Raw genomic sequence first — 27,727 nt, 5'->3', positions numbered from 1 at the left:
AACACACCAAAGACTTCGTCCTTGGATTTCAAAGCATAAACCCAAACCCTCCTAGATTCATCATCTATAAAAGTAACAAAATACAATGCCTCACCCAAGGTTTTTGTCCTCATAGGAGCACAAACATCAGAACAAACCAAATCTAATGCATGCACTTTATTAACATGAGAAGCAATTTTTACGAATGAAACTTTATACTGTTTCCCTGATAAACAATCAAGATAGGTTTTGAGAGGTGTACCTGTCACGTCTGGAAGGAGCCGCTTCCTCGTTAGTAGTTGAAGCCCTTTTTCACTCATGTTGCCTAAACGCTTGTGCCATATGTCAATAGTTGAATATTCCGCTGCGTTCAACCCACCCTTGCACACACTGACACTTACCTTGTAAATGATGCAACACTTCTTTCCTCTAGCTGTGATCAACGAACCCTTGATGAGCTTCCAACACCCACCAGCAAACTGGCTTTCATAGCCATCATCATCTAGCCTTCCCGTCGACATCAAGTTCAGGCGAAGGTCTGGGATATGCCTCACATCCCTAAGAACCAATGTGCAGCCCACATCGGTCTTCACATAAATATCACCGACCCTTACAATCTTCGATATGCCAGAATTTTCCATCTTCACGGTTCCAAAGTCACCTGACTTATAGATTGTGAAGAAGTCCTAGTATGGAGTCGCATGAAAAGAAGCTCCTGAGTCAATCACCCAGTCGGTGTCCTGACTCATAGCCGTGAGACAAACATCATGATCTGCTAAAAGAATAACTACAACGTCGCCATCTGAAGCGACCACAATGGAATCTGATTCATTTTCCTTCTCCTTTTCTTTTTCTTTATTGTCGTTCTTCTTATCACGACATTCCTGCTTGTAGTGGCCTTTCTTGCTACAATTCCAGAATTTAACATCCTTTCTGGTACTCGACTTGCCTTTTGATTTATCTCGGGCCTTTCCGCCCTTCCTGTTCTTTCCTCTCCTCCGTTCCTGTGTCACAAGGGCCTCTTGCTGAGTAGACCCCTGAGACTTTCTCTTTATCTCCTAATTGAAGAGACAACTAGTTACCTGTTCCATGGATATTTCTCCGTCTGACGCGGAGTTACTTAGAGACACCACCAATGTCTCCGAACTGTCAGGCAATGAACTAAGCAATAGCAAAGCCTGTAATTCATCATCCAGGACCATCTTCATAGCGGAGAGCTGGTTCACTATATTGCTAACCTCATTCATGTGCTCGGCCACAGAACCACCATCTTTGAATTTGAGATTCACAAGTCGTCTTATTAGGAAAATTTTATTACCGGCTATCTTCCTCTCATACAGCCCTTTCAATTTTAGCCATAGGCTAACGGTTGAGGTCTCCATAGATATATGGTGGAACACAGAATCATCCAGCCATTGTCTAATAAACTCCATCGTCTTCCGATCCATCTTCTTTTAATCATCATCAGACATATCCTTGGATTTTGCTGATATGCCTAAAATTGGAGAATATACGTCCTTGTAATAAAGCAAGTCCTTCATCTTAGCCTTTCATATGGTCCAATTAGAACCATTGAGGTTGATCATCCTTGATGAGCCACCTTTCATAATTCAAAATCGATCCCACTCCGTTCAATGAACTTAGCTCTGATACCACTTTGTTGGGGGCCTTGCACTAAAACCTTAGGATCTAGCCTCCTAGAACAAACCAGAGTTATGGGATAATTAAGTAATGAAATAAATCAAAGCATAAACCACACGACACCATGGAATTTTACGTGGAAAAACCTCAAAGAGGTAAAAACCATGGGACCTCATCCATATCAACAATCCACTATAAAGCAGAATGTTACAACCGATTACAAGCACACATCGCTTGGATCAAACCTTCTTCACTTATGCAGAAGTGGATGGACAATAAGAGAATAATGAAAAACAGAAGGACCTCACCGATCACGAGGATGTAAAAATATTGAGACGTGGACTGCGAAGTAGATTGTAAGCCCCGTATCCTAGACCGTACCGTTCCATAGGCTACCGCGGTCCTTCCGGTTGAATTCCGGCAACCTTCGACCCTTAACCAGTATTTGCGCGCGACCCTGATTCTCATGCCGTCAACCTGAGTCGACTCAACCTAGGACTTATACCGTAGCGACCGTGTCGTCGCCGCGGTTCCGATGCCGCGACTCGCGCGTTGAGGCGATACCCTGGTTGAGAGATGTGGGCCAGCGTTCGGTGTGAGGAAAATGCCGCGCATGCGAATTTCGAGAGAATCTCTACGAGATGTCACATCAATCAATCAACCCATCAATCCCATCATTTCAAGTACACATCACCTTTCACCCTTTCCCAAGCAAGCCCCAAAGTCAAAAAGTTCTTACACAAGCCATACTTTTCTTACAACTTTTGTCACAAATTTTAAAAAAAGCCTCTTACACCCATCACCACCACATCCATCACTCCATCACCCATCACTCCCTCTCTCTCTCTCCCTTCACAAGTCTCTCTCTCATTTTCAAACTCTCCCAAAGCAAGAAAAAATTCCATACGTATGAGCTCTCCAACTCTTCCAAGCTACAAGTGTGGCCCACCTTTCCATCCCTAGATCTCTCATCCTAGCCATCCATTTCTCATCTTCCTCCATCAAAGAGAAGCACAAGGAACTAAGAAAGCCAAGGAAGCAAGAAGATCAAGCGGTGGGTGCTTTGATAGGATAGTTTTTAATGTTTTTAAGATGGGCCAAGTGAGGCCAACCGATCAATGGTTTGGATCTCACTTTGGACCCTAAGATGTGGCCGATGACCCACTTGGATCATCATGAACATTCTATGATAGGGCCATTCTCCATGGACCCCATCATGATGTTTACTTTCCTTGCATACCTAGGGTCATCTAGACCGTCTATTTTAGTGTAGAATGGATCTCCACCGTTGGATTTCGATTTAAAGGGGCCCACATGTAATGGCCACTTGATTTATGTTGTAGATCATCGAAGGGAGGGCCCATAGTACCAGGGTCCCTCCATCACGCGTGTCCCACTCTCTATCTCTCTCTCTCTCTTTTCATTTCCTTTTATAAGATCATGATAATAAGGTTGTGTGGCCCACTTAAATGGACCCCACCATGAAGCATGTATTTGATCCCAAGCCATTTGTAGGTGGGGGCCCACTTTTCATATATGTTGTGACCACCATCCATCATTTGATGGCCCACCTGGACAGGGCCCACCTTAAAGTGCTAGGTAACACTGTCCAGCGTCCACGGACGCTGGACGTGTAAGGGAAACAAAAATATTAGCTTGCTTCACAAGCTTTTTGGGTGGACCACTTGTTCAGGCCCCACCTTGATGCATGTGTTCAATCCAAGCCGTCCAACCTTTTCTTCAGACTATTTTGGGCGTTGAGCTGAGAAATGAGGTTGATCCGAGTATCTGGTGGGCCATAGTATTAAAAACGATGATTTTCACCTTTTAAATGTGCTTAAAATTTCTTACGCACCAGGACATGTCCAATATTGGGCTCGATGGACTTGTCGTAGCCTGCAGAGACCAATGGCTGGGATGGATTTACATAATACAGGCCGCACACCCGAAAAACCGCAAGATACTGCATTTAAAAAAAAAAGAAGAAGAAGCAGCAGTTGCTGCTGCTGCCTTCTGACAGCGCCTGCGCACGTACGCTGGGCGGTCGGGCTGGCGAACAGCCACCCACAACTGCAGCCGTGGGCCCCACCTTGATGTTTATTTGTCATCCAATCCATTCATATGGTGGGCCCTAAGGGCAGTGGACCACCCTCCAATTTTGAGGTCCATCCAAGACTCAGGTGGCCCACATCATAGGAAACAGTGTGAATTGAACTCTACCCTTGAAACCCTTTTTGGGTCCACAGAAGTTTTGGATCAGGGTGAAATTTATTTTCACCCTTCATCTAGGCCTACGTGACCTTATCAACGGGTTGGATGAAGTATAAACATTATGGTGGGCCCCACATGGAGCCCACAGTGATAGGTGCTTTATTGCCACCGTCCAGGTGGACGATGGAGCCCACTATGATGTTTGTGCTTTCTCCCCACCGTCCAGGGACGATGGGTGTGATCGTGTGTCGTGCGTGTGTGGGTGTGTACGCGCGCGTGTGTGTATATATATATGTATATATATAGAATATTATATTATATATAATATTGTATGTAATATATATACATATTATATATTATATTATATATAATATACTGGTGGTGGGAAGCCCATCTCAGCTTACTTGTGGCCAATGGTTGAGGCCCACTTTGATATATATGTAAGGCCCATCTTAGTTTACTTGTGGCCCATGATTGAGGCCCACTTTGATATATATGTAAGGCCCATGGGTCGAGGCCCATTTGATGTATTAGGGGCTCATGGTTTAAGGCCCATTAAGATGTATTAGGGCCTATGGGTTGAGGCCCATTTGATGTACATATGGGGCCCAATTGGTGTGGCCCATTTGATACACATAAGGCCCATAAGATTAGGCTCAATTGATGCATTCTAAGGCCCACGGGTTATGGCCCATTGCAATGCACATAAGGCCCATTGGTGCGGCCCATTGATGTGGCTCACTTGATGAATATGAGGCCCATATGATACGGCCCATTTGATGTATTGAAGGCCCAATGGGATATACCTAAGGTCCATTGCAATGTGCAATCCTAACATGATTTATGTAATGATGTTTACGGCGAGGCTATACCTTGGGAGCAATGGCGGTTTGACGTCCCCATTGCAAGTATAGTGTTGGTTAAATGTCTGCATTATGACTTTCCCTAGGGCCCATGCGTGTAATGTGTAGGCTGTCTAGGCCCATCTTCGTTATGAACATCATCCATCCCATATAACATGTTTAGTTCCATGATTCATGATCATATGCATCATACGTATGCTTGATATGAGAAATGACTGATCATAGTATATGCCTTCGGACAGAATATTTAGGGGCTCCCGTATAGGGGGTGTTGCCCTACATGAGCGCACGATACGTGTAGGATTGCTGTATGACTGAATAGTGTAATTCATGCATTCGCATTGTATGATATGGTTACTGTACGCCCTAGCGACATCAGGGCCGTAGCCTCCACAGACGTATCGTGGTTGGCAGGATTGGATACCGAAAATCTTGTTCTACATGGGGTGCTATAGATATCCCTGGGTGAAAGTCCCTAAACCCTTATGGTACCAAGAGGTCGCTCCAACGTCTAGATCGAGTGGGTGCATGAGCACTGAGTGCCGATTACCAGACGGTTGCGCTTTCCACTGTGTCGTGGTCGGTTGGAAGGGGGTGCGGCCTTACCCGCACGAGAGTAGGGGGTAATGTTAGGCTGAGTCTGACCAGCTCGAGAAATGGGTCCGCTATTGACGAGCCGAGCCCGATATTGGCAGGCGGATAGTGAGGTCTTTTCCACTCACCTTATTGCACGTGATGGGGCGGCAATCTGGTTTGGAGTGTACTAGACCCCGGTGATATTCCATATTTTGAGCTGTATCGATATGTGGACTTAGATAGGGATTTGTATGCTTGAGTTGCATTTCGCATTGCATGGCCTTGGTACGGTCGACATCATTCATGCTTTGCATCGCATAGCCCTGGTACGGCTATGGTATTCTTGGCATTCATCAGCATGTTCTGCATTACTCTGATACTGCATAACTGCATTACCACCTTAAGCATACACTTTCACCACCCTCTAAGCTTTCTATAAGCTAATGCACGACCGTTGTGTGCAGGTGACGCTGGATCGCAGCAGCGCTGAGGCTTGGGTGCGTGGCAGATCATTTTAGAGTTTTTGTTCATCTTCATTGTATTTCCCTTTATGCTCATTGTACTTGTAAAGTTTTTTATCATAGTGGAAATGTGATGGAGTTTTTGGTTGTTGTTTGTGGATTATGCCTTTGGTTGTGCTTATTACGAATCAAACTGATGTTGAAAATCCTCCTCGTAGCATCCCAGGATCGGAACCTGGCGAATGGGCGTTGGGGGTCGAGAATGGGGTTCTACGGAGGCTGTCGGCACCGGATTCGGCGATCGAAAATTTTGTGAGCCCGGTTTCCGAGTTTGGGGCGTGACATAGATCACCTCTATGAATAGAATCTCCCTTCCACAAGCTTCCTCTCTCTCTCTCTCTCACAGCTTTGATAGCCCTAAGCCCTCCTAGAAAACCTTTAGGAAACCTTAGAAAACCCTGGAATCTACACCCCAATCCCGCATACATCCTTTTATCTAAGAATAGAAAGAGGTAGAATCAAAATAGAAAACAATTTCCGCAGAATCTGTATTTCTGCAATCGCATCTGCGTAACTCTTTGATGATATCGAAGGTCTCTCGATGACAGCCTTCGATATCATCTAAGGTCCTTCGATGATATCGAAACAGGACCAAAAACTGTCCCAACGACCAGGGGGTGAAAAATCTGACAATTATCGATGACATCAAAACTGGTTCGATTTCATCGAACCCAACAATTAGGAGAAAATCCCCATCATAATGAACAATCAACATCAGAGGTTGGCCCCACATGATGGACAATGAATATGAGAGCGGACCAGAAAAACTTGAAGGATAAAAGCATATGTGATGTTGGGAATAAAATATGTTTTTATACTTTTTAGCAAATAAGTTAGTTGTTTGCCAAACAAATTTATTTACTAAAAAAATAGAAAGTAAAATAAGCTATTTAAGACATAAGTAACTTATCTAAACTTACAATCCAAATGCCCCGTAAATGACAAATAAACTTTACAAAGAACCTTTGAAAGATTTTAGTGGTGGCCGTTCAATGACCACTGTCTCCATGGTGAGGTCCACTAAGGTTTGTATTTGCTTCAATTTTTTGCCCATGCCCTAAGTTAAGCTGGGAAAACGGATGGAAAGCATAAATATACAACACAGAAGATGGATGGAAAGCAAAAATATACAACACATCTAGGTAGCCCTCGAGATTAAGGATTCACCCATTAATATAATTTAGAATTTACATTTTAGTACTTTTTTTTTTCCAAAAAGATTTCCAATAAGCCATCCTATTAATATCATCAAGTAGCTTTCGCTAGTGGGAGAGGTCCACCATGCGAGTAAAGAGGTTAGCAACTCAAATAGGCCCCACCATGACATTGTAAACACTCCACCTAGCACCGTTAAGCTGATCAAAGCAACCCAGTCGAACTTGATCAACCCAATTAATTCAGTCAACCTCAACAAACTCAGTCAACTTAGTCAATCTAGTCAACTCAGTCAACCTAAAACCAAGCCCAATATTGAGCCCAAGTCTAAGCTTTGTCTAGGCCCAAGTCCACACCCAAATCTCGGCCCCATTAGCACTTGGGACAATAATAAAACAAACTCGAGTAAACCAAGGGGTAAATAACACCTCAAGAACACCCTTGACAAAAAAATTGGGCCAATTTATGATTTGGGTCGGGGATCACCTACTAATTGGAATCTCTCCAAAATTTACAATGAGGTTAAGTGGAGTGATGAGGTCACCCTTGTAAAATTTAGCAAGGTTCCATGTGGTGGGTGTTGCCTGCCATGTGGCAACTCTCCTGCTTTGGCAAGAGAAGGTGCACAACATGTGGGGCTGCTCCGATTAACCCACAAGTGTGTGGTAAAGGGAAAAAGACTGTGTGGTCCTCCCCCTTTGCCCAAATTACAATCCACACCATCCAATCTAATCGATGAGATTCCACCATGTGACAATCTCAAATCTAGGCCTTAAAACCCTTTTCAATCTTAAATTTCCCAACGGTTACAGAAAAACTGGCCAAAAACCCTATAAATAGCCAATTCATTTCCTCATTTCAATCCATCCCAAAAAATGCAAGAAACATCCGATAAATCCATTTCATCCTAGCCCATCTATTTTCAACCCATCCCTTCACAAAGGAGGAGTGAGAGTGGGAGAAGAGGAGTCCAACCCAGATTAGCCTAGCTAAGCCCTAACCTTAGCCACTTGAGCCATATAAAGGCTGATTTAACCCACTCTAGTCAGTCCTTACAACAAACTCATCCACCCCTCATCCACCGATGATCAATTTCATTCAAACTTACACTGGCATTGTACAACAGTCATTCCCTTCTCAATCCCCTACTTATCACACCCATCAACATTACATCTCATACATAACATTTACACCCAATCAATTTGAGTATATGCTTTGTGGCTTATCAAATTATCGGATCCCGCCCATAAAAAACTCAAGTTGATTGGCTATTTTACTTCTTCAATAGAGATGTGAATCATGGTATATTTTTTTGACCTAGGCTACTACTTTGCAACGATGGTGTATTAACAACGCATTATACACACACCACATCACTAAAAAACCCACTGCATTGTCACCCAATGAACTTGAGTGCGTGCTTTGTGGCTTCTCGAACAATTGGATCCTGCCCATCAAAAGTTCAGGTTGACTGGTTATACCGCTTCGACAAGTAAATGAGTCAGGGTACATTTATCTAACCCGAGCTATCGTTTGTCAACGAGGGTGCATTGACACAACATACACACACCTTGCATCGCTCATGCGCGAGAACAAATCCAAATCCCTAATAGCTTGTACACTCATGTGAAGTAGAGATTGTGCAACCATGTGGGCTAAGCGGGTGCCTAACACCTTTCCTTTATGTAATCGTGGTCTCTTACTTCGAATCCGCAGTCGCAGATCAGTAAGTCGTATTATGACAGAGAACTTTTGAATTTTCCTTCCTAATGTGTACAAGGTCCGATTGATTATAGAAGCATAATAATTGGGTAGTGGCGACTCTAGTCAAGTATAATACTCCCAAGCTATAACAAGATCACAAATGCTTTCCCAAAAAAGTACAAGTGACCTTAATTCACTCGCATTCCAACATCCACAAACATTTAAGTGAAATTCTCCCTAATTGCCTGGTGTTTCACCCCACATTAGGCCCAAGGCCCCAAAATCAGCCCTATCCTTGATTCAAGTATACCACACGATTGCAGATATTGTATAAGAGAGCCCTTACACAAGGTGGACGAGCCTAATGTTTGGAACCTAGGTGTAAATTTTGGTGTGGCATCCAAATGTTGGAGTGGATTTCAAATAATCATCATCATAGGCCCTTTAAAAATCAGTGGTGGATGTCTCTCCCAACCATATCTTTGTGTGGCCCACCCGAATCACATGCCAACCTTATTTTGATTGGACCTGATGTTGTAATTCAAATCTAATGGTTGGAATGGATTTGACATGCATCAAGGTGAGACACAAACCGGATATTTAAAAGAAAGTTTTCTAAGGCGCCTACCACTAGTTTATGACAGGTTCACTTGTAAGAACTCTATGTAGTGGGCCTTACTGATCAACGGTCTGGATTGTCCTATCAGTTGGACTATAGGATTGAGTTAACTAGTGGGCCCCACTTCATGTGATGCACTGCGCGGTCTATCTGCGCAGCTTTGCGTACTAGGGCTGGAATGTTATAACTGTCTTACGTAGACAGCAATTTGAGTTGAACTAGGATGCTATAATGTGGAGCGTGGGAGAGAGAGTTGTAATGAGTTTCAACCTCTCTCTCTCCACAGACTCTATATAAGAGAGATGGGTTCCCGATCCTACACCACGGCAGAATTCGAGTCCCATCTTTTGAGTTGCAGAAAGGGTGTAAAGGAAAGGAAGATCCTAAGCTCTACAGGAATTCTGGTATTCTGGTATTCTTATCCGGCTTCCATGGCGGCATCTCATCTAGGTAAGCTATTTGACCCTCTAATCGCCATGTCCCATGCACAGACAGATCCGTGGGCTTATTCCGCATATAGATTAAGTCCCACATCACTGTGATGGATACATGAGAGCCACTCTGACCACTATAATCCAACATTAAACTTAGGGAAAAAAATAAATAAACAGACCCGTGATTCAGGTGAACCACACTAGAGGAAACAGTTGAAGGGAGGCATCACTTTGATCTTTACAGGACCCACCATTGTGAATCTGTGATTGCATAAAATCCATTCCAAGCATTAAATGTCATGTTAAAATTTTTGCATGGCCCAAAATCAGGCCCATCCATGATTAATGTGGACCACACTAAAGGAAACAGTTTGACAGGTGAGGGTTGCATTGTACGTAGGCTACAATCGTGTGGCCTACTTGAGTCACGGATGGGGCTAATTTTTGAACCTCAAGTGTAAAGTAGGTGATGCACCGGGCAAGTGAGGTGGATTCCACCTGAGCATCATGGTGGAGCCCACTAGAGTTGTCTCTCCTTTGCTTGCAAGCCACCTTAACTTTCCTAAATACAATGGGGAGGTACAATGGGGAAGTGTCCAAGGATGATTACTTGAATTAATATGCTGAAAACCTTTTTAAAAAGGCATTGGAATGTAATTTATATATGTGTGTGTGTGTGTGGGTGCGCACGCCCGCTGCCTGCCAGTTTGCACCGAACTTGTGCGAATTTTTTGAGAACTCATCGTACCTGATGTGAGTCCCAAATTTGTCCACGTGATGCAACACCCCATGAAACCTGGAGGGCCTAACTTCTACTTTGATCCAAAACTTGGTGGGCCATGGAAAAAGAAAACAATTTCCTCCCTTGATTTGCATCTCTCTTTGCTATGGCCCACCAAAGTTTCAGATTAGGTGAAAATTGGTCCCTTGGGGTTTCATGGGATGCCGCATGACATGGATTGTTCAGATTAGACGCCCATGGCACAAGTGCAAAGGTGTGCGCGTGCGCAGCTGAGCATGCCTCTCTCTCTCTCTCTCTATATATATATATATATATATATATATATAACTCCCTTATTCTTTAACCTTAGGCATTCCTTATACTGGTCCTAACACTGGGTCAGTTTAATGGGCCAGCCAGGTGGTGGGCTTCTGCTTAACTCTTGGGCCCATAGGTGGATCTATGCATAGGCAATATGATCTATTTTAGTTTTGGGCCGATATTGGGCTGCCCTTTATGCGGCCCAGTTGGCCCAAGTCCATACTTATATTTCACCAGCCATGAAAGAAGAAATTGATCCTACTGTCCACATTTGTCGGCCCACCGTAATGTGCTCGTGACATCCACTCGTATAAAGTGGACATGAGCTGGCCCAGGCTGGTCTCATGGCATTTAAATACCATTTGAGACAGGCACAAATACGGCCTAAGAAAAATCTTCTTTGGCTGACAGAAGCTCATAGGATTTTGGGCTGGACTGGGGCAGCACGAGAGCTTGGCTACGCCCCACCCATCGACGTCCCTAACTACTTGATGAATGGATCGGTCTGATTATTGGACTATCACACGATGGATGGTCTTGATATCCATGCGTTAGGCCTTTACATTCAAGTGTTCTCTCTTTGTATGAATGTCTCAGCGAGTTAGACCACCTCCACATCTTCAGTCCGGCTCATCACGGTAAGAGCCTAAGCACTCTTTGGCCGTCAGCTCTATCAGATCCCAAAGTGTTTAGCCCAACAGTTTACAACTCGTGCTCAAGTCGAAGGCTTAAGACGCTAGGTGGACTGGGACTAAAGACCTGGGTCACCCAGATGATTCACCCCTGGCTTGAGTCTGATCATGTCACTACAAGAAAGTAGGCCTTTAGCCTCAATTTTTCAGCCTCGGTTCAAAAAAAGGAGGCTAAATATGGTTTTTAGCCTCGGTTGTGAAGGAACTGAGGTTAAAAATTCACTTTTTGCCTCGGTTGATGAGAAACTGAGGCCAAAACTCTTCCCTATTGCCTCGGTTGGTGAGAAATTGAGGTTAAAAGTTAGCCCTTTTGCCTCGGTTGGTGAGCAACTAAGGCCAAAAGTCTGCCCTTTTGCCTCGGTTGTTGAGAACTGAGGCCAAAAGTCTGCCCTTTTGCCTCGGTTGGCGAGCAACTGAGGCCAAAAGTCTGCCTTTTGCCTCGGTTGGTGAGCAACTGAGGCTAAAAGTCTACCCTTTTGCCTCGGTTGTTGAGAACTGAGGCCAAAAGTCTGCCCTTTTGCCTCGGTTGATGAGAAATTAAGACCAAAAGTCTGCCCTTTTGCCTCGGTTGGTGAGAAATCGAGGCCAAAAGTTTGCCCTTTTGCCTCGGTTGGTGAGCAACCGAGGTTAAAAGTCTGCCTTTTTGCCTCGGTTGTTGAGAAACTGAGGCTAAAAGTCTGCCCTTTTGCCTCGGTTGGTGAGAAACTGAGGCCAAAAGTCTGCCCTTTTGCCTCGGTTATTGAAAACTGAGGCCAAAAGCCTACCTTTTTGCCTCGGTTATTGAAAACTGAGGCCAAAAGTTTACCCTTTTGTCTCGGTTGGTGAGCAACTGAGGCCAAAAGTCTACCCTTTTGCCTCGGTTATTGAAAACTGAGGCCAAAAGTCTGCCATTTTGCCTCGGTTGGTGAGAAACTGAGGCAAAAAATTTACCATTTTACCTCAGTTGGTGAGCAAACGAGGCTAAAAGTATGTCCAATGTCTACCCTTTTGCCTCGGTTGGTGAGTAACTGAGGCCAAAAGTCTGTCATTTTCACGGTGGGCCACGGTAAGATTTCAAAGGTAAATGGTCCTATTATCACTGATCCATGCATTATGGCCCATTGGAATGTTAAATCAGCCTACTATTTTGGGTCCCATTCTAAAATAATATATCATAAGAGATGGATGGAGCGGATGCCATGTCATGGTGGGCCCTACAGAGGTCTCTGGCCGTTTTTGCCTCGGTTATGAAAACTGAGGCCAATATCGCACCGGACACCTGCCTTTATACTGAGAAAAGAGCAAGGGTACTTTCGACCTTGCGTTTTCGTTATTTATACAAAAGCAAGGCACCATCTCTCGCTCAGCTTTTCGGGCAAAAGGTCCCTGCGAGTCCACGCAAGTCTCCCAAAACCCTCATTTCTCTCAATTTCTGCTCGAAAATCGCCGTCTCTTTCTTCACTTCTAACCATTTCGTCGATTGATGGCGAAAGGAGCTTCGGAATTCTCGTTTCTCGGACGTGCAGGTCGGTATTGCTCTTATTCCCACATTTTCTTGTTAAATCTCGTCGAAGATCGGATGTTCTAACTCTCAATTTTGTTTTTCTTAATTTGTTTGGAATTTCTTTGCTGTTTTTCTATTTTTTCTCGATCGAGAACCCTAGATCGTAGTCTCCCTATTATCAGATTTTTTATTTTTTTTTCGGAATTCTATCGGATTCCCATAAAGAAGACCTTTGCGATTTCCTTGTTTGCAGATTTTGATTCTTTTAGCATGTTTTCGAGTTTTTTCTAGTTGAAACCCTGGAAACAGAGATTTCACATGGAAATTTCGTCGATTTTTTAAAATGTTAGGAAAATTTTGCTTACTCTTGCTCTTGATTTCTCATTTTCTTTTTTCTTTTAATGATTTTTTTTTTTTTTTTTGGTTATTTTGAGTTTCTGTTGATTCATGACTTTAGAAGTGGAAATTTTGCGAATTTCTTTGGAAATACTTCTCATTGTTCTTATTTTTCATTTTCTTCATTTTGATGATCTTTTCTCTATCCTTTGTATATATTTTTTTCCTATATGAGACCCTAAATTTTCGGACTTGGAGAGAAGAATTTGGTTTCTGATGGTAGTTAGGTTCAGATCTTAGTATTGGAACGAGATCTATTGTTTTTTTTCTCCAAAATTTTGAGTCTCCCTGTTATCTAGATCTGTAGATAAACGGATTAGTGCTTTCCTAAAAAATCTCACATTGTAAAGAGCTCGAAGGATTGAAAAATCTGCTCCAGCGCCATCATATCTTTAACTTGGATTATTGTCATTCTAAGCTTTTAGATCAGATCTGTAAAAATTAAAATAAAAAAATTAAAAATTAAAAAAAAATAATTTGTTGCTTGTTATGAATGGCTCTACATGCCAACCTGGCACAAATCTAATTATAAGCACAATGTTTTAAGTTACTTGCTATGAATGGCTTTACTAATTATAAGCACAATGTTTTAGCTTTCGTTTTATTTGAAGTTATTATAATTTTTGTTGTAGGCTAATGATAATAATGTTGATGATGATTTATATTGCTATGAATGCTAGGTCAACCAAGGTGGACTCGATAGACTAATCAAACTTTCATCTATATTTTCTGAAGACCCATCTGTGCTACAAGAGGTACATTGAGAGATGAGTTGTGCCAGACTTAAAGTTGAATACATACGATAAGACAGATTGCTATGCACTTGCAAATCCATTACTTTGTTTTATGAGAAATGCAAAAGGGACCAGCCTGAGTGGCATTCCATGGAACTTCCATTCTATAAACATGTTTGAGGATACATTTGAGACTGTCGTATAAGCCTTTTTAACATGTATGGTGATCTATTTAGCCTTTTAAGCATGATAGGCTATCCTTAGGTAACTGTTGCATTAACTGTATACTCTGTACTGATTTTTCTCTTTATGGTAGTGTAATAGTGCTTGAGGAACTACTTACATGTTGTCTATGCAGGATGGCATGTGCACTACATGACTTTGCATGCACCTAGATTGGCTCTAAAAGTCCACACAGTTATTAAAAAATAAAAAGGCTTATGCATAACTACGCATATTTTCTTATCTACCTCAATGTCACATAGCTGCCACATGTACACTTAGTTTTTTTGAGATTGCAATCATTCATGGTGTGGATGTTTAGGGGTTTTGTAATTTAATTAGGTGTCGTGCTCCCTTAGTGGTAGCTAAGGGATGTGTTGGTGACTCTAGAGGAGTCCTGAAGCCTTGGCAACCAATTTATACTAGAATATAAGATAATAGCAGGACCAATGTTGAGTAGAGTAATAACTACAGTGGATTGACATGAATTTTGGGCAGAGTATTGCATTGTTCAAAGTTGGATACAAGTGATGGATAAGAGTTGGATGCAAAAGTCAAGGTAATGTGCTGAGCAATACTCTCTCCTTCTAATTTGGATTCCTTATAAAGTTGCATTGTTTTAAGAGTTCCCTTTGTTTCCTTGGACAATATAGGGTGAGCTTGGAATATGTTAAGGGCATGAAGGAATTCATTGAGTTTGCATTCAACAATGCTGCTAGCGAGGAGAAGATCTTATGTCCATGTGTAAAGTGCGCCAACCTCTTTTGGCGTGCTCATAAAGAAGTGGTAGATCATCTTGTGTGTGAGGGAATTATGCCGAATTACACCCGTTGGGTGTTTCATGGGGAGGCGTCTTCTTCATCGACTTCCGGCTCTGCAACTAGTACACATGATGATATGCCTCCACGTGATGACATGCATGGATTGTTGCATGATGTGTTTGGAATATCAGGTGTGGATGACATGCCAACTGAGTTGCCATCACAGGAGCCAATACAAGAGGAACCGAATCTTGAAGCTGAAAGATTCTTCAGGTTGTTGCAAGACGCCGAACAAGCCTTGTACCCGGGATGTAAGAAGTTCACGAAACTCTCTTTTGTTGTTCGAATGTATCAACTTAAGTGCTTAAATGGATGGAGCAACAAGTCATTCACCATGTTGCTTGAATTGTTGAAAGAAGCACTCCCCGAGGGTGAGACGTTGCCGAGTTCCTTTTATGAGACCAAGAAGATTATTAAAGAACTGGGCCTCAGTTATAACAAGATCGATGCATGCCCCAATGATTGCCAGTTGTATTGGAAGACTAATGTGAATGATGAGTCATGTGTTGTGTGCGGTATATCCAGATGGAAAACGATGGAACATAATTCTAATGACGATGAGGCAACAACTATTCCCTCCAAAGTTAAGAAGATTCCAGCAAAGACATTGTGGCATTTTTCATTAATACCAAGTTTACAAAGGTTATTTATGGAAGCACAAACAGCTAAAAACATGAAATGGCATGACAAGGGACGAACCAAGGATGAGTGCATGAGACATCCTGCTGATTCTCCTATATGGAAATCTTTTAACGAGCAACACCCAAATTTTTCATATGATAGTCGTAATGTCAGGCTTGGGTTAGCAACTGATGGATTCAATCCCTTCAGGACGATGAGTATTGCTCATAGCACTAATCCGTTACGATTGTCCCATTGGGGTGATTTTTGGGTGTGGCCCATCCAGCATTGGAATCATCAGATCAACAGTGTGGATCACCAAATGTCAGGGCCCATCCTCAGGTCGTGTATCATGTAGTTCCTTGCCAAGATGTTTTTCTGATGAAAGCTAGTTAATTCCATGGATTGTTTAAATATTTTAAGTTTTTCAATTGTCTCCTTACTTTCAAAGCTATTTTAATTCTACACAGGTTTGTATGTTTAATTCCATGCATTGTTTAAATATTTTAAGTCTATTTCATTGTCTCCTTACTTTCAAAGCTATTTTAATTCCACACAGGTTTAAATATTTTAAGTTTTAGTTTCAGCATGGAGATCTGTATAGGAAGAAATGAGAGCGATTTTCAGTTGTTTGATGAGTATGAATCAATTTTTCAATTGCTGAGAGCTCAATTCTTATGTATTTTTTTTTTTTTTTTAAATGTGGGTTCTATATGGGTTGTAGGAATTCGGATGCCAAGAAGACATGATGTTCTGTGGTGTGTTTGATGGCCATGGCCCTTGGGGACACTATGTAGCGAAAAGGGTCAGAGAATCGCTGCCATCATCTCTGCTTTGCAATTGGCAGGAGACTCTTGTTATGAGCTAGAAATGGCGCAAGCTGTTGCTGAAGAAAATGAAGCAATTGCTATAGAAGCTCGACAGGTGCTTGCTAATTCTTGTTATCCTTACCTTATTTCTGATTTTTTCCCCTACTTGTGTCATGTTTGATTCTCAATGTTTTCCCTTTCGATCTCAGATGACTGAGGCAAGGAAGAACTATGCTGAAGAGGAGGATGAGGTGAAGCTGTTAGAGAAGTCTGTGGAAGAGCTAGAATATACCATAAATGTATTGGAAAACAAGGTCAGCTCATCAATGGTTACTGGGATATATTCAGAACATTTCCTGCATTAGCTTTAATTCACTTAAAAGTTTTCTTTTAAAATTCTGCTTAAGGTCTGCTGGAGAGCCTCTGTTCCAAGCTGGAATGGTCATCTCACCATCTATAGAAAACGTGCCTTTCCTTGGCGTGTTTGCTTGTTTAATACAAGTGCTAACCTTTCAGTTTTATTCTGCCCCCCTCATATGCAGTCTAGTTGTAATATTGGCATGTACAAGTTACTAACTATAATCAACAATGTTGAAATAACTTCCATGAATCTAATGACTGGTGCTTAAGAAAACTATGATAATGGGTAGAAAACACTTGAGAGCTTTGTTGGGGACTATAATTTAAGTCAAATCCTAGGAAAAACAATTTGAAACCCTTCTTGAATAAATCCTATGATTCTATGATTGGAATCTTACAATTTATGATTTGGTTCCCAATTTATGATTCAAATTATACTCATTTTATTCTTCTTCTTCTTCTTCTTCTTCTTACATTTTCCATTTTATGTTTTTAAAGTGGTGGGGGCTTTAATAATATTTTAAAATAGGTGAATTGTTTGAACTAGGGGAGCTGAGACCTAAGTGTTGCAGGAGTTATCGACGGCATACATCGAAGATTTTTCAGAGGAATGGTTTGAATCACATTTTCAAAGGGTGTTTAGGGGTATAGAGAGGGGAAAGAAGTCATTATTCCTAGGATAAGGGGATTTGTTGTAATCAGAGGCTCCATTTTTGTTCAGATTGAAGGGACAAAAGAGATGAAGGCAGCAATAGAGGCAATGAATGGTTCACTATTCAGAGGAAGAAAGCTTCTAGTGAATAGGGCTAGTTACAGCCCAGAGATAATTAATCAGATTAATCAGTAAAAGATTCAGGGAAAGGGAACGGAAAAGGAGGGAATGATCGAGTCTCAGCCATCGGGGAAGAGCTCTCTAAAGGAGATCGACAAGGAAGAGGAGAGAGAAGAGGAAGGTAAATCTTTTAGGGGCTGTTTGATTTTAATTTCCCCGGTAATCAGAATCCTTCTTGTCCTCAATGCAAGCATCCGTTTCAGTTTCTCAGTGTTCATCGATCACCAGATGGAAGGTATATGATGGCCCTATTTGTAAATATCTTTCAATATTTACCAGATGGACTCTCATGAGAATTCTACGTTTCATAAGACTGATCATGTCAGACGGGAACCCTCTCTATTTCGGCAGAGGGTCAGAGGCTTTGGACTACTTCTCCAGCATCAATCACACTCCCTCAGTCGCCACGAATCCTTCTGATTTCCTTCTCGACCTTGTGAATGGTATGAATATTCATCTGTTTTCTTCCTTGTTATAAAAGAAAATGGTTTAATTTCTAATTTAAATCCTTAAATGAATCTATTTGAAGGTATATCTGGTGATGATGTGGAGGAGAATAGGGCAGCTGTGAAGGAAGAATTGGCTGCTTCCTATAGGAGTAACATTGCTGAGAAGCTGAAAAGGGAGCTTAAAGGGATTAAATTCAAGGGGGAGAGAGCGTAAATGATAAAAAGATGGGGAGATGGACAACATCATGGTGGGACCAGTTCACAGTCATGATGAGGAGGGGTGTGAAAGAAAGCAAACATGAGGTGTTCTCCCCCCTCAAGTTTGGCCAAGTAATAGTGGTCGCTTTGCTTGCAGGTCTTTTATGGTGGTGATCTACCCTTGACCACATTCAAGATCAGGTATCAGAACCTGGATATATCTTCTCTTTTATTTATTTATTATTTTTTTCAATAGATGAAAATTGAAGATGTCGTTGCAAGTTCTCTTATTAGGAAAGCCTGTGAAATAGAACTCTTAGGACTGTAAAAACCAACTAAAGAGTGTAAATCAAACTTGATTTCTATAAAGCAAGGGAAATATTGTGTAGAGAAATATTAAAACTAGCAACCAAACATGGGTTTTATTGTCCTTGTAAAGTGTTTGTTCTCACGCCTTTTTTTTTTTCCCTGTCAACACAGATTGGGCTCCTTTTCTTCATCTCAGGATTTTGGGGCACGTTCCCTGTCTTCCAGGCTATCTTCACCTTCCCTCAAGAGCATGCAATGCTGACAAAAGAGAGGTCTTGAGGCATGTACAAGCTCTCCTCTTACTTGATGTGGAGGATGGTTAGTGACATGCCAATGCTAAAAAAACAGAAGAATTCCACATGTTGAGAAAATTAAACAATAACCTCCAGTGAGTATTTTAAGACTGATCATGCTCTTCTTTCTAAGCTAATGATATTCATCATAATTTAGTTCTCTGTTTTCCTTTTTACAGGATTGATGGTAACTCATGGAAATGATGCTCCGATCCGAGAGAAAATAGTCACGTGGAAGGGGATCTTACTGAATGTGGAAGGCTATGTGGCAGTTTGTTTGTTTTGAAAACTTTAAATTGACCATTAATTGTTTTGTTGATTGTTGTCTTGATGGATGTTAAATGGGTGAAACATGCACAGATTCAATCATTGGTTGATTATAATATTGTTAGCTTTTGTTGACAGAAATTAGATTTAGCCTCGATTATTGATAAATGATGTTAAAAACCGAATTTAGCCTCGGTTGATGCCAACAAAGGCTAAATCTATCTTTAGTCTCAGTTTTGCCTCAATTACCTAAACTGAGACTACAACTCCCATGGTTAAAGGCTTTAGCCTCGGTTGTTGAGAACCGAGGTTAAAAATAGATTTAACTTCAATTGGAGGCAACTGAGGCTAAAATTTAAATTTAGTCTCAGCTGGAAACAATGGAGGCTAAAATTTTGATTTAGCCTCATTTCGAGAAAACTGAAGCTAAAAAGGTTCTTTTAGCCTCACTTGAAGAACCGAGGCTATAAAAGTCATTTTAGCCTCTGTTGCTAAAATTGAGGCTAAAGCCTTTAGCCACGGGGGTTTTAACCTCGGTTTGGATAACTGAGGCAAAACTAGTTTTTAACCTTTTTAGCCTCAATTTTGAAATGAGGCTAAAGCCCCCTTTTCTTGTAGTTGCTTGCCACAAATAAAGATTTTTTTTTTTTTTAGCTGATTGTTGTTGTCAGCACTGCTGCATTAAATGCAGTCAATGATGATGTGGCCCAACTGTATTGCAATAAAGCAGGAAATTTCTATTTATGACAGTGAGAAGGCTCTATTATTAAGTGGACTAACCGCTCATGCAAACCAACCTTTTCTATGTGCATGAATTCTTAGCCATTGATCAGGTGGGCACCCTGATGCTGATGCAACATTCATAGCAAAGTAACATAATCACTACCATAGCATGGCACATTCAAGCGGCGGCCACTTTAAGACCCAGATCATCAGAAGTGGATTGCCTCGTGCACTTGCCTGGACGTTAATCAGTTAAGTAGGCTATGTGGGGCTCATCGTGATGTATGGGTTTTATCCACACCATTTATCAATTTTGGAAAATCATTTTAGAGTATAATCCCAAAAATGAGAACCAATGATTAAGTGGACCACACCATAGGAAGCAGCGGTGATAATGATACCCACCATTGAAACCTTTCTGGGGCCCACCATGATGTTTATTTCCCATCCAACCTGTTCGAAAGGTCACATAGACATGGATGAAAGAAAAATGCAAATATTAGGTTGATCCAAAACTTAGGCCACAGATGCAAATATTAGCTTGATCCAAAACTTCGGCCGCAGCTAAGAAGTTTTTAACGGTGGACGTTCAATCCCCACAATGTGGTCCACTTGAGCCTTGGATCTGACTCATTTTTGGTCTCAAACCCTGAAATGATCTTCCAAAATGGATAGATTGCCTGAATAAAACTCATACATCACAGTGGGCCCCACCGAACCCTGGCTCAACCAATTAACGTCCAGGAGGCCAGGCAGGACGCAACCTGTTTCCAAGATCATCAGGCATGTCCATTTATTGAACGGTTGGAGCAGGATTCCACATTCAACCAGCAAGCTTGCCACAACCACATGATCAGGAAGGTCCAATTGCTATGTGATGGACACTAGATGATTGGATTGGATCTTGTATGCTAATTCATCCTGACTCAAGCGAGTGAACTGATGAGTAGATCACGAGTCGCACCCAGAATCTGAATCTTCTAATCATGGTTCAAATAGGTTTCTCATGTGACTATCAAGAAAAGAAATTGATCAGTAAGATAACTTCCTCTTTATTTGAAAGTATTTGAATGAGGAATAATCAGATGAATAAACTATTACACCATTATCTGTTTTTTTAAAGATGAACGGTTGAGAATGTGTGGACCGGGCCCATTTGCAAGTTGGATGATTTTGTCGTTGGGAATGGATACCATCCATGGCTAAGTCTTTGGAATGAGAGAAACGGGACGGGAGCTTGCCCGGTGCAATTCACACTTCACATTTCTTTCACACCAGAGCATTTCAGCAGTACAACCTTAGATTGCAATTAGACCAGTGATTATGCTTTTTAAGGATGGTAAAAGGGCTGTGGCCCATTCTATTTGGCCACTATTGTTAGAGCTGGGCACCGAGTTGAGTCAGACCGAGTTAGGGCTGACCCAACTTAATCCGGTTTTGAAATAAGCCTGACCCGAACTCGACTCGACTTGGTACCGAGTTTTGTATGCTTGAACCGATCCGAATCCGGGTTTGGCCTGCACTAATTCGGACTGAGTCCGACCTGGTAAAAAGTACTGAGTCGGTTCGAATTGGTACCGATTCGGATCAAGAGATGAGGGAGGGAGGGAGGGAGGGAAGAGGAGGACAATGGTGAATCCAGTGATGATGGTGGGTGGTTGCCGGGCTTGGAAGAGGAGAGAGAGAGAGAGAGAGAGAGAGAGAGAGAGAGAGAGAGAGAGAGAGAGAGAGAGAGAGGGGTGGTTGTAGTGGTGGGTGGTTGCTGGCTTGGAAGAGGAGGATGAGGGAGGAAGAGAGAGTTTGGGATCGGGTCGGGTGCAGCGTATAAGGTTAGAGATACCCGAATTTTAGTCAAGTTGGTTTTGGATCGAGTCGAGTCTAACCGGATCGAGTTTTGGCTGGGTAACTCGAACTCGACTCGATTTGAGTTTAGATTGGGCGAAGCCTATTCATTTCGGACCGACTCACCCATTCAGTTAGGGTTGAGTTGGGTCTGACAAGTCAGACAAATCGAATTAGGGGAGTCGAGTCGGGTCGTGCCCAACTCTAACTATTGATGTAAGGCGGATCATTGACAATTTTACAGAGCATTAATATAGAATTCGGGCGGGGATGGATCTGAAGCAAAAATCAGCTAAAACACATATTATAGCTTTTAACGGTCATAACTTTACAATAAGTTATTGGATCTATGTGTATAATAAGCCGATGGAAAGTTACCGAAGAGCCATATGATATGCCAATGACAGCGGCTTGGCTTTGAGAAAAGGTTGTTTTCAGGGATATAGTTTCATTTTGATTCAAAACTTATATTGTTTTTAGTAAGTTTTGTGATGACTATTTTTTAATTCATTGTAGGCTTTTAAGAGTCACTTTGCATGGAGTCCTTATTTGGGTTAGCCAGGGGTGATTTATGAGATTTATTGGTTTAAGCATCTCTACCACCTTTTAGGCCAAGGAATGTTCATGATGGACCCACATAATGCATGGTCTAGATCCCCGACCTTTAGGTTTGGCTCCCTTGCTCGGTGGCATACAAACTCTGTTTCAATACTGAGATCATGGGATGGAGTGTCAATATGGTGTATGTGGGTGTGTAAAAAAAGAAGAAGAAAAGAATATAAAAGAAGATCCCCAACTCTTCATCACACAAACATAAACACTCAAATCAAGATGTGTTACAGTAAGGGTTTAAGAGCCTAACATTACATATTCCATGTCTGAGTTAGAAAAGGGGCAACCCACATTAGAGTGAAAACCGCCACAACACGGAAAGGGCCATCTGAGCAATTAGAGTGCATTCACCATGTCCTAAAAAGGGCTACAAGATCAAATAATCAACAATAAAAATCTATATAATCATTCTAGAACAAAACCCCACCATGATCAAGATCTTGGTTCGGGGATGATGATGAAAGGATGATCATTCTCCAAGGTCAATCCAAATTTCTAGTTAGGGTCCATTCCATGAGGGAGGCACAACTCAAAGCTGTGGACCAAGTTAGCCAAAACCAATGGCACAAGTAGGCTAGCCAGTGGTATGCCAGGACATATTCTCCTCCCTCCATCAAATGGTATGAACCCAAAACCAATCCCCTTGTAATCAATCCACTTAAAAATTCACGAAGCAGTGAAGCTGCCGAGAGGATTTCCTACCAATAAGAGAAACATTGGCAATTAAAATATGATTTTTGCTAATGCCTTCTTTGAAGAGAAATCATTTAAAAACTACAGTTGATGATCAATTATACATAGGTTTGAGACTAATAAGGGCCAGTGGCTCACTTTTGTGCAAGATATATGTTGTTTACTAAGTTGGGTGAACTTCACCCCCACCTGCATGGTATATGACAAAAATACCCTTGTAACCCTAGCTGGGGTGGGCCCATGGGCTCTTAGAAATAGTTGAGCCCAGCCCAATTAATAAATTGTTTAAATTTAGATTGCCTAATATTGAAATCGGATTGCGTACTCTTATTGTGTTGAGCCCAAAATTAATGCATATTCGAGCTCAAAAAATCAGCTCGACTCGGCTCCAACTCAGTTTCGAACTGAGTTGAGTCGAGCTTTTTTGAGTCGAGTCGAGCAAGCTAACCAAGCTAACTCAGTTCGTGTACAGCTCTAATCATGTGTGTGTCAAGTTGCAACTAGGCCAGCTTCAAGGCTCTACGACAATCCAACCAAAGTAGGCCAGCAGTTGCAACCCTATGCTTGTGTAGGGCCATCAACTTGACTTAGATCCAAGTCCATCTTTTGAGTGGATCAATAATTGAGTTGGACATTTGGATCATGGTCCAGTGATATACATATGATTGAAGATTGGTTCGGTTGGGTACCTAAGCCAGGTACCCATTGTACTAATGTACATCCCATATAAGGGTGTCAAGGGGCTTAGCTACCGGGCCTAGCTTGGCCATTAGCTGACCCCAGCTCGAACTCAACTTGGCTCGGTCCTCGAAACTGACTGGCCAGCTCAGCTCTGTTTGATCAACGGCTTGGGCAAGTTCGAGTCGAATTTGAGCCTGTGCGGCATTTTCACAAACACATGGAGTACACTTTCAATTTCTTAATGTATGTAAAACAGTAGCAACTGTTTACAAGTATTTCATCAAACACCTTGTAGGCAACATCAAAAAAATAAAAAAGGTATTTGTTTTATATCCAACACATCGTTGAGTCATTTCATCAAATACTTGGTGAGCAACATCAATATCAAAGTAACCAAGTCACTGAGCTAGTTTGATCCAAGTTCGATTCGAGTTGGGGTTTGATCCGAGTCGAGTCGAGCTCGGGCAAGCTCGAACTCGGTTCGAAATTTTTTCGAGCTCAAAAAATCAGCTCGACTCGGCTCGATCTCAATTTCGAACAGAGTCAAACCGAGCTTTTTCGAGTCGAGACGAGTGAGATAACCGACCTAACTCTTCGTGTACAGCCCTAGCCTCGACTAAGCCCCAACAGACTAAAGAGCCTACCCTGGCCCTCGTACCAAAGGGCTGGGCCAATCTTGGCACCAGCAAGATCCCGTGGATTGGGTACTGTCCCTGACCTCTGGCTGCCCCTAATTAGGAAGGGACAGTAGCTCTAAGGGGCCACCCTGATGTATAACTTCTATCCACATCGTCCATCCATTTTTCCATATCATTTTAGGATACAAATAGAAATGAGCAGATCCCAGGCTCAGGTAGACCACACCAAAAGAAGTATAAGTGACAATGACACCAACCGTTGAAACCTTTCTAAGGACGCCCGTGATAGCTACTTACGGTCCAACCTGTTTATAAGGTCACGTACACTTGCATGAATAGAAAACACAAAATTTCCGGGCCCTAAAGAAGTTTTCAATGGTAGTTATTTAATCCCGACTGTGGTACACTTAACCCTTCGAAATTCCCTCAATTTTGAATTTATACTATAAAATGATATAGAAAAATGGACGGAAGGTGCAGATAAAACCCATACATCACGGTGGCCCCTTAGAGCTCCTGTCCATTCATAGCTAGGTATGGCAGGGTAGTACCCAATCCACGTTTATAATTTTTTACATGTCCATGGTTCTATGATTGACACTGTTGATCCGACCAGAATCGTCAATGATGGGAGCTTCCTAAAAACGCTTCCATCTTGGAAGATCCCACCAAAAGACCGTTAAGTGGATGGTTCATATTCAAAGCATAATAGTTCAATGATCAAAGGCTTGAATATTCCAATCTTAGACCTTTTTGTTTTTGGTTATTGTGCATCCCAGGTGAAACCCATCATATAACGGTTTGGATCATCCACCATGCAAACAAAAAATAAATTTGCTGATGATATGCATGTGCACGCCTCTATATTGCTCATTTAATGGATTTGCCTGGAAATATGCTCACGTATCTTATAGTCGGCAAGAGGGAAGGAGATTATGTGCACCGGTCAATATCAATCTCCTACCTGCCCAAAGTCCTACAACGTTTAGACGCTGGCAGACGGGTGGGCTCAAAATTTCGGAGAGCACACTAGGTGTGACCTCCCACTCCCCCAGGACGGTGCAGCCCTTGGGAGGATCATTTAAAGGCACTATCCAAAAAATGAAACAGATCCGATTATCAGGTGAACCATATCATAGGAAACAGGGGTGATTGAAGACTCTACTATTAAAAACTTCTGCACCTTAATGTTTCCTGGTGTTTATTTGCCATTTGATATGTTGATAATGTCACAAAAGCCTGGATAAAGGAAAAATAAATAAATATCACCTTGATCCAGAACTTTTGTGGCCCATCAGTGGTCAATCACCACCATTTTTTATGGTATGGTCCACCTGATAATTGGATCTGCTTAATTTTGGGACAATGCCCTTAGATGATTTGAAAAAAAAATGGATGAAGGTTGTGGGTACAGAATATATATATAAGGAAATGGTACTATTAGGTCGACCTGATCATGAGAACTTTCCATGAGATCAAGCTGTGTGGGCCCATGGTGATGTGTGTCGAACATCTATCCCATCAGTCTGATGAACCATTCCATGGTGCGCCACAGGCTTAAATATAAAGTCAATCCATGCATTGGGTGGGCCACGACACATGCAACAGGTGAGAGGGGTTATCCTTCCAGTAATACATTCATAATCACTTATTGAGCCTCCGAGATGTCGTTCACAAATCCAGCCCATCCATTGTGTGTTTGCCACTTGGATGAGGGGTCAGACCAAGTTTCAGCTCCATCCAAAACTAAGGTGGGCTCCACCAAGTGCTTTTATAAGTGTTATGCATGTATTGGCATGGTTTTAGATGGTATGACCCATATGAGTTCTGTATACATCTGATTTTTGGGATATCCCGTAGAGGGTACCTATAAAATGAAAGATGTTAATGTTCAACACACATCACAACTGTATACAGCCCATCTGAGTTCCGTATACAACTGATTTTTGGTATATCCCGTAAAGGTACCCCATAAAATGAAAGGTGTTAATAAAGGTGAACATTCCTGTCACGCTGCGAAAATCGGAACCCGAGTTGCCCATGCCCGAACATGAATTTTAGGATCGTAAGTTGCAGTTAAATAAAATATACATTGCAACCCACATTAATTTATGCATTTTCAAGGCAATCAGATCAACTAAAAGGATACTAATAATTGTCATTAAATATTATCCACTAATGAATATTTGAATCTTTAATTACATTGACATTCAAAAATAAATAATAACAACATACATTGAATTTTAATTAATTTCTAAATAAACAAGGATAAAAGTCTTCAATCTTGCCCAATTGATTCTTTATATACAAATCTTGCAAAATAATCTATACGGGTGTGAGCTCGATGGCTCGTAAGGTCACATCCTTCCCAGAATTGAAAATTCTACGTTAACACCAATACAACTCAATAAAATAAATAGGATTAATTACAAGTATTGAATCGACATTTTACATTATAACAATAACAATTTGTTTTTCATAATAACAAAATAAGAGAATACAACCATTTAAAATATTTTTTTGTTCAATCCAGGGCAGAGCACCCGTGTGTGTTGATTCATTTAGGGAATGACCCCTCGACAGAGCACCGGTGTTGATCCTTTTAGGAAATGACCCTCGGTAGAACATCTAGTGAATAAGCTTTTAAGGTAAATACACAGGGCAGAACATCCATGTGTGCATTCTTTTAGGGAATCACCCAGGGCAGAGCACCCATATTGTGCCGATCCTTTCGGAAATGACCTTGGGCAGAGCACCTGATGTAGAGAGGGTCACGGACAGTTACATAGCTAAGATGGATCAGAAAAGGCCCGGTTGGCGTATCTCGAAATCTGGAATGAGTTATCAGACGTAAAATATATGATTTTGGGGTAGAACAAGCTACGTTAGCCAACTAACCCCGCTATGCCAGGTTGGCCAAGCCGGATTTGCAAAATACTGCCAGATTGATGGTTGTTTCCCTATTTTAATTCCATTTTTACTATAAATAGTAAGTTTTCATTTGATTATAACTTTTCATCCGTTGGGCTTTAGGAGTTGCGCTCAATATGAAAAGAGCTTAGAAAAATTAGGAGAACAGCTCGGTGAAGCCAAATAGGACAATTACTATTTTTGGCCGAAAACCTTGCACACTAGTAGACATCATGATCGTCTATAAATAGTAAGTTTACTATTCATAGTAAGTCGCGAATTCTAGGAGTTTTAGTTGTAGTTTGATTCTGATTTCTTTCCCATTGCTTGGTATCTCTATTTAAAGGGCTGTGAACTCGTTTTTATTTCATTCATTAATCAATTTCGAAATTATTAG

The 27,727-nt window shown here is 41.7% G+C and overlaps 2 protein-coding genes and 1 long non-coding RNA gene across 3 annotated transcripts; all 3 read left to right on the top strand.

Annotated features, from left to right (window-relative positions):
• Window positions 1-12,810: 12,810 nt before the first annotated feature.
• Window positions 12,811-14,485, top strand: LOC131249909 (uncharacterized). Its single transcript, XR_009172900.1, has 2 exons — window positions 12,811-12,942; window positions 13,997-14,485. It is a non-coding gene; the product is annotated as an uncharacterized LOC131249909 (long non-coding RNA).
• Window positions 14,486-14,677: 192 nt separating this feature from the next.
• On the top strand, window positions 14,678-15,945 carry LOC131249554 (uncharacterized). Its single transcript, XM_058250359.1, has 3 exons — window positions 14,678-14,831; window positions 14,926-15,883; window positions 15,925-15,945. Exons 1-3 carry the CDS (start codon window positions 14,803-14,805, stop codon window positions 15,943-15,945), a joined length of 1,008 nt encoding a protein of 335 aa, XP_058106342.1. The 5' UTR covers window positions 14,678-14,802.
• A 1,528-nt stretch (window positions 15,946-17,473) lies between these two features.
• LOC131249908 (ABC transporter G family member 9-like) lies at window positions 17,474-18,527 on the top strand. Its single transcript, XM_058250646.1, has 3 exons — window positions 17,474-17,836; window positions 17,919-18,158; window positions 18,245-18,527. Exons 1-3 carry the CDS (start codon window positions 17,764-17,766, stop codon window positions 18,376-18,378), a joined length of 447 nt encoding a protein of 148 aa, XP_058106629.1. The 5' UTR covers window positions 17,474-17,763; the 3' UTR covers window positions 18,379-18,527.
• Window positions 18,528-27,727: the final 9,200 nt, after the last annotated feature.

The sequence above is a fragment of the Magnolia sinica genome, chromosome 6, assembly GCF_029962835.1.
Source record: "Magnolia sinica isolate HGM2019 chromosome 6, MsV1, whole genome shotgun sequence".
Classification (NCBI taxonomy): Eukaryota; Viridiplantae; Streptophyta; class Magnoliopsida; order Magnoliales; family Magnoliaceae; genus Magnolia; species Magnolia sinica.
This window is presented reverse-complemented; position numbering and strand designations above follow the sequence as displayed.

Coding starts and splice junctions, on each gene's coding strand:
- LOC131249554 (XM_058250359.1), top strand. CDS start 14,803: ATGGATAAGAGTTGGATGCAAAAGTCAAG. Junction 14,832..14,925: donor AGTTGGATGCAAAAGTCAAG/GTAATGTGCTGA, acceptor TGGACAATATAG/GGTGAGCTTGGAATATGTTA. Junction 15,884..15,924: donor TTTCATATGATAGTCGTAAT/GTCAGGCTTGGG, acceptor CAATCCCTTCAG/GACGATGAGTATTGCTCATA.
- LOC131249908 (XM_058250646.1), top strand. CDS start 17,764: ATGATCGAGTCTCAGCCATCGGGGAAGAGCTCTCTAAAGGAGATCGAC. Junction 17,837..17,918: donor AGAGGAGAGAGAAGAGGAAG/GTAAATCTTTTA, acceptor CATCCGTTTCAG/TTTCTCAGTGTTCATCGATC. Junction 18,159..18,244: donor CCTTCTCGACCTTGTGAATG/GTATGAATATTC, acceptor ATCTATTTGAAG/GTATATCTGGTGATGATGTG.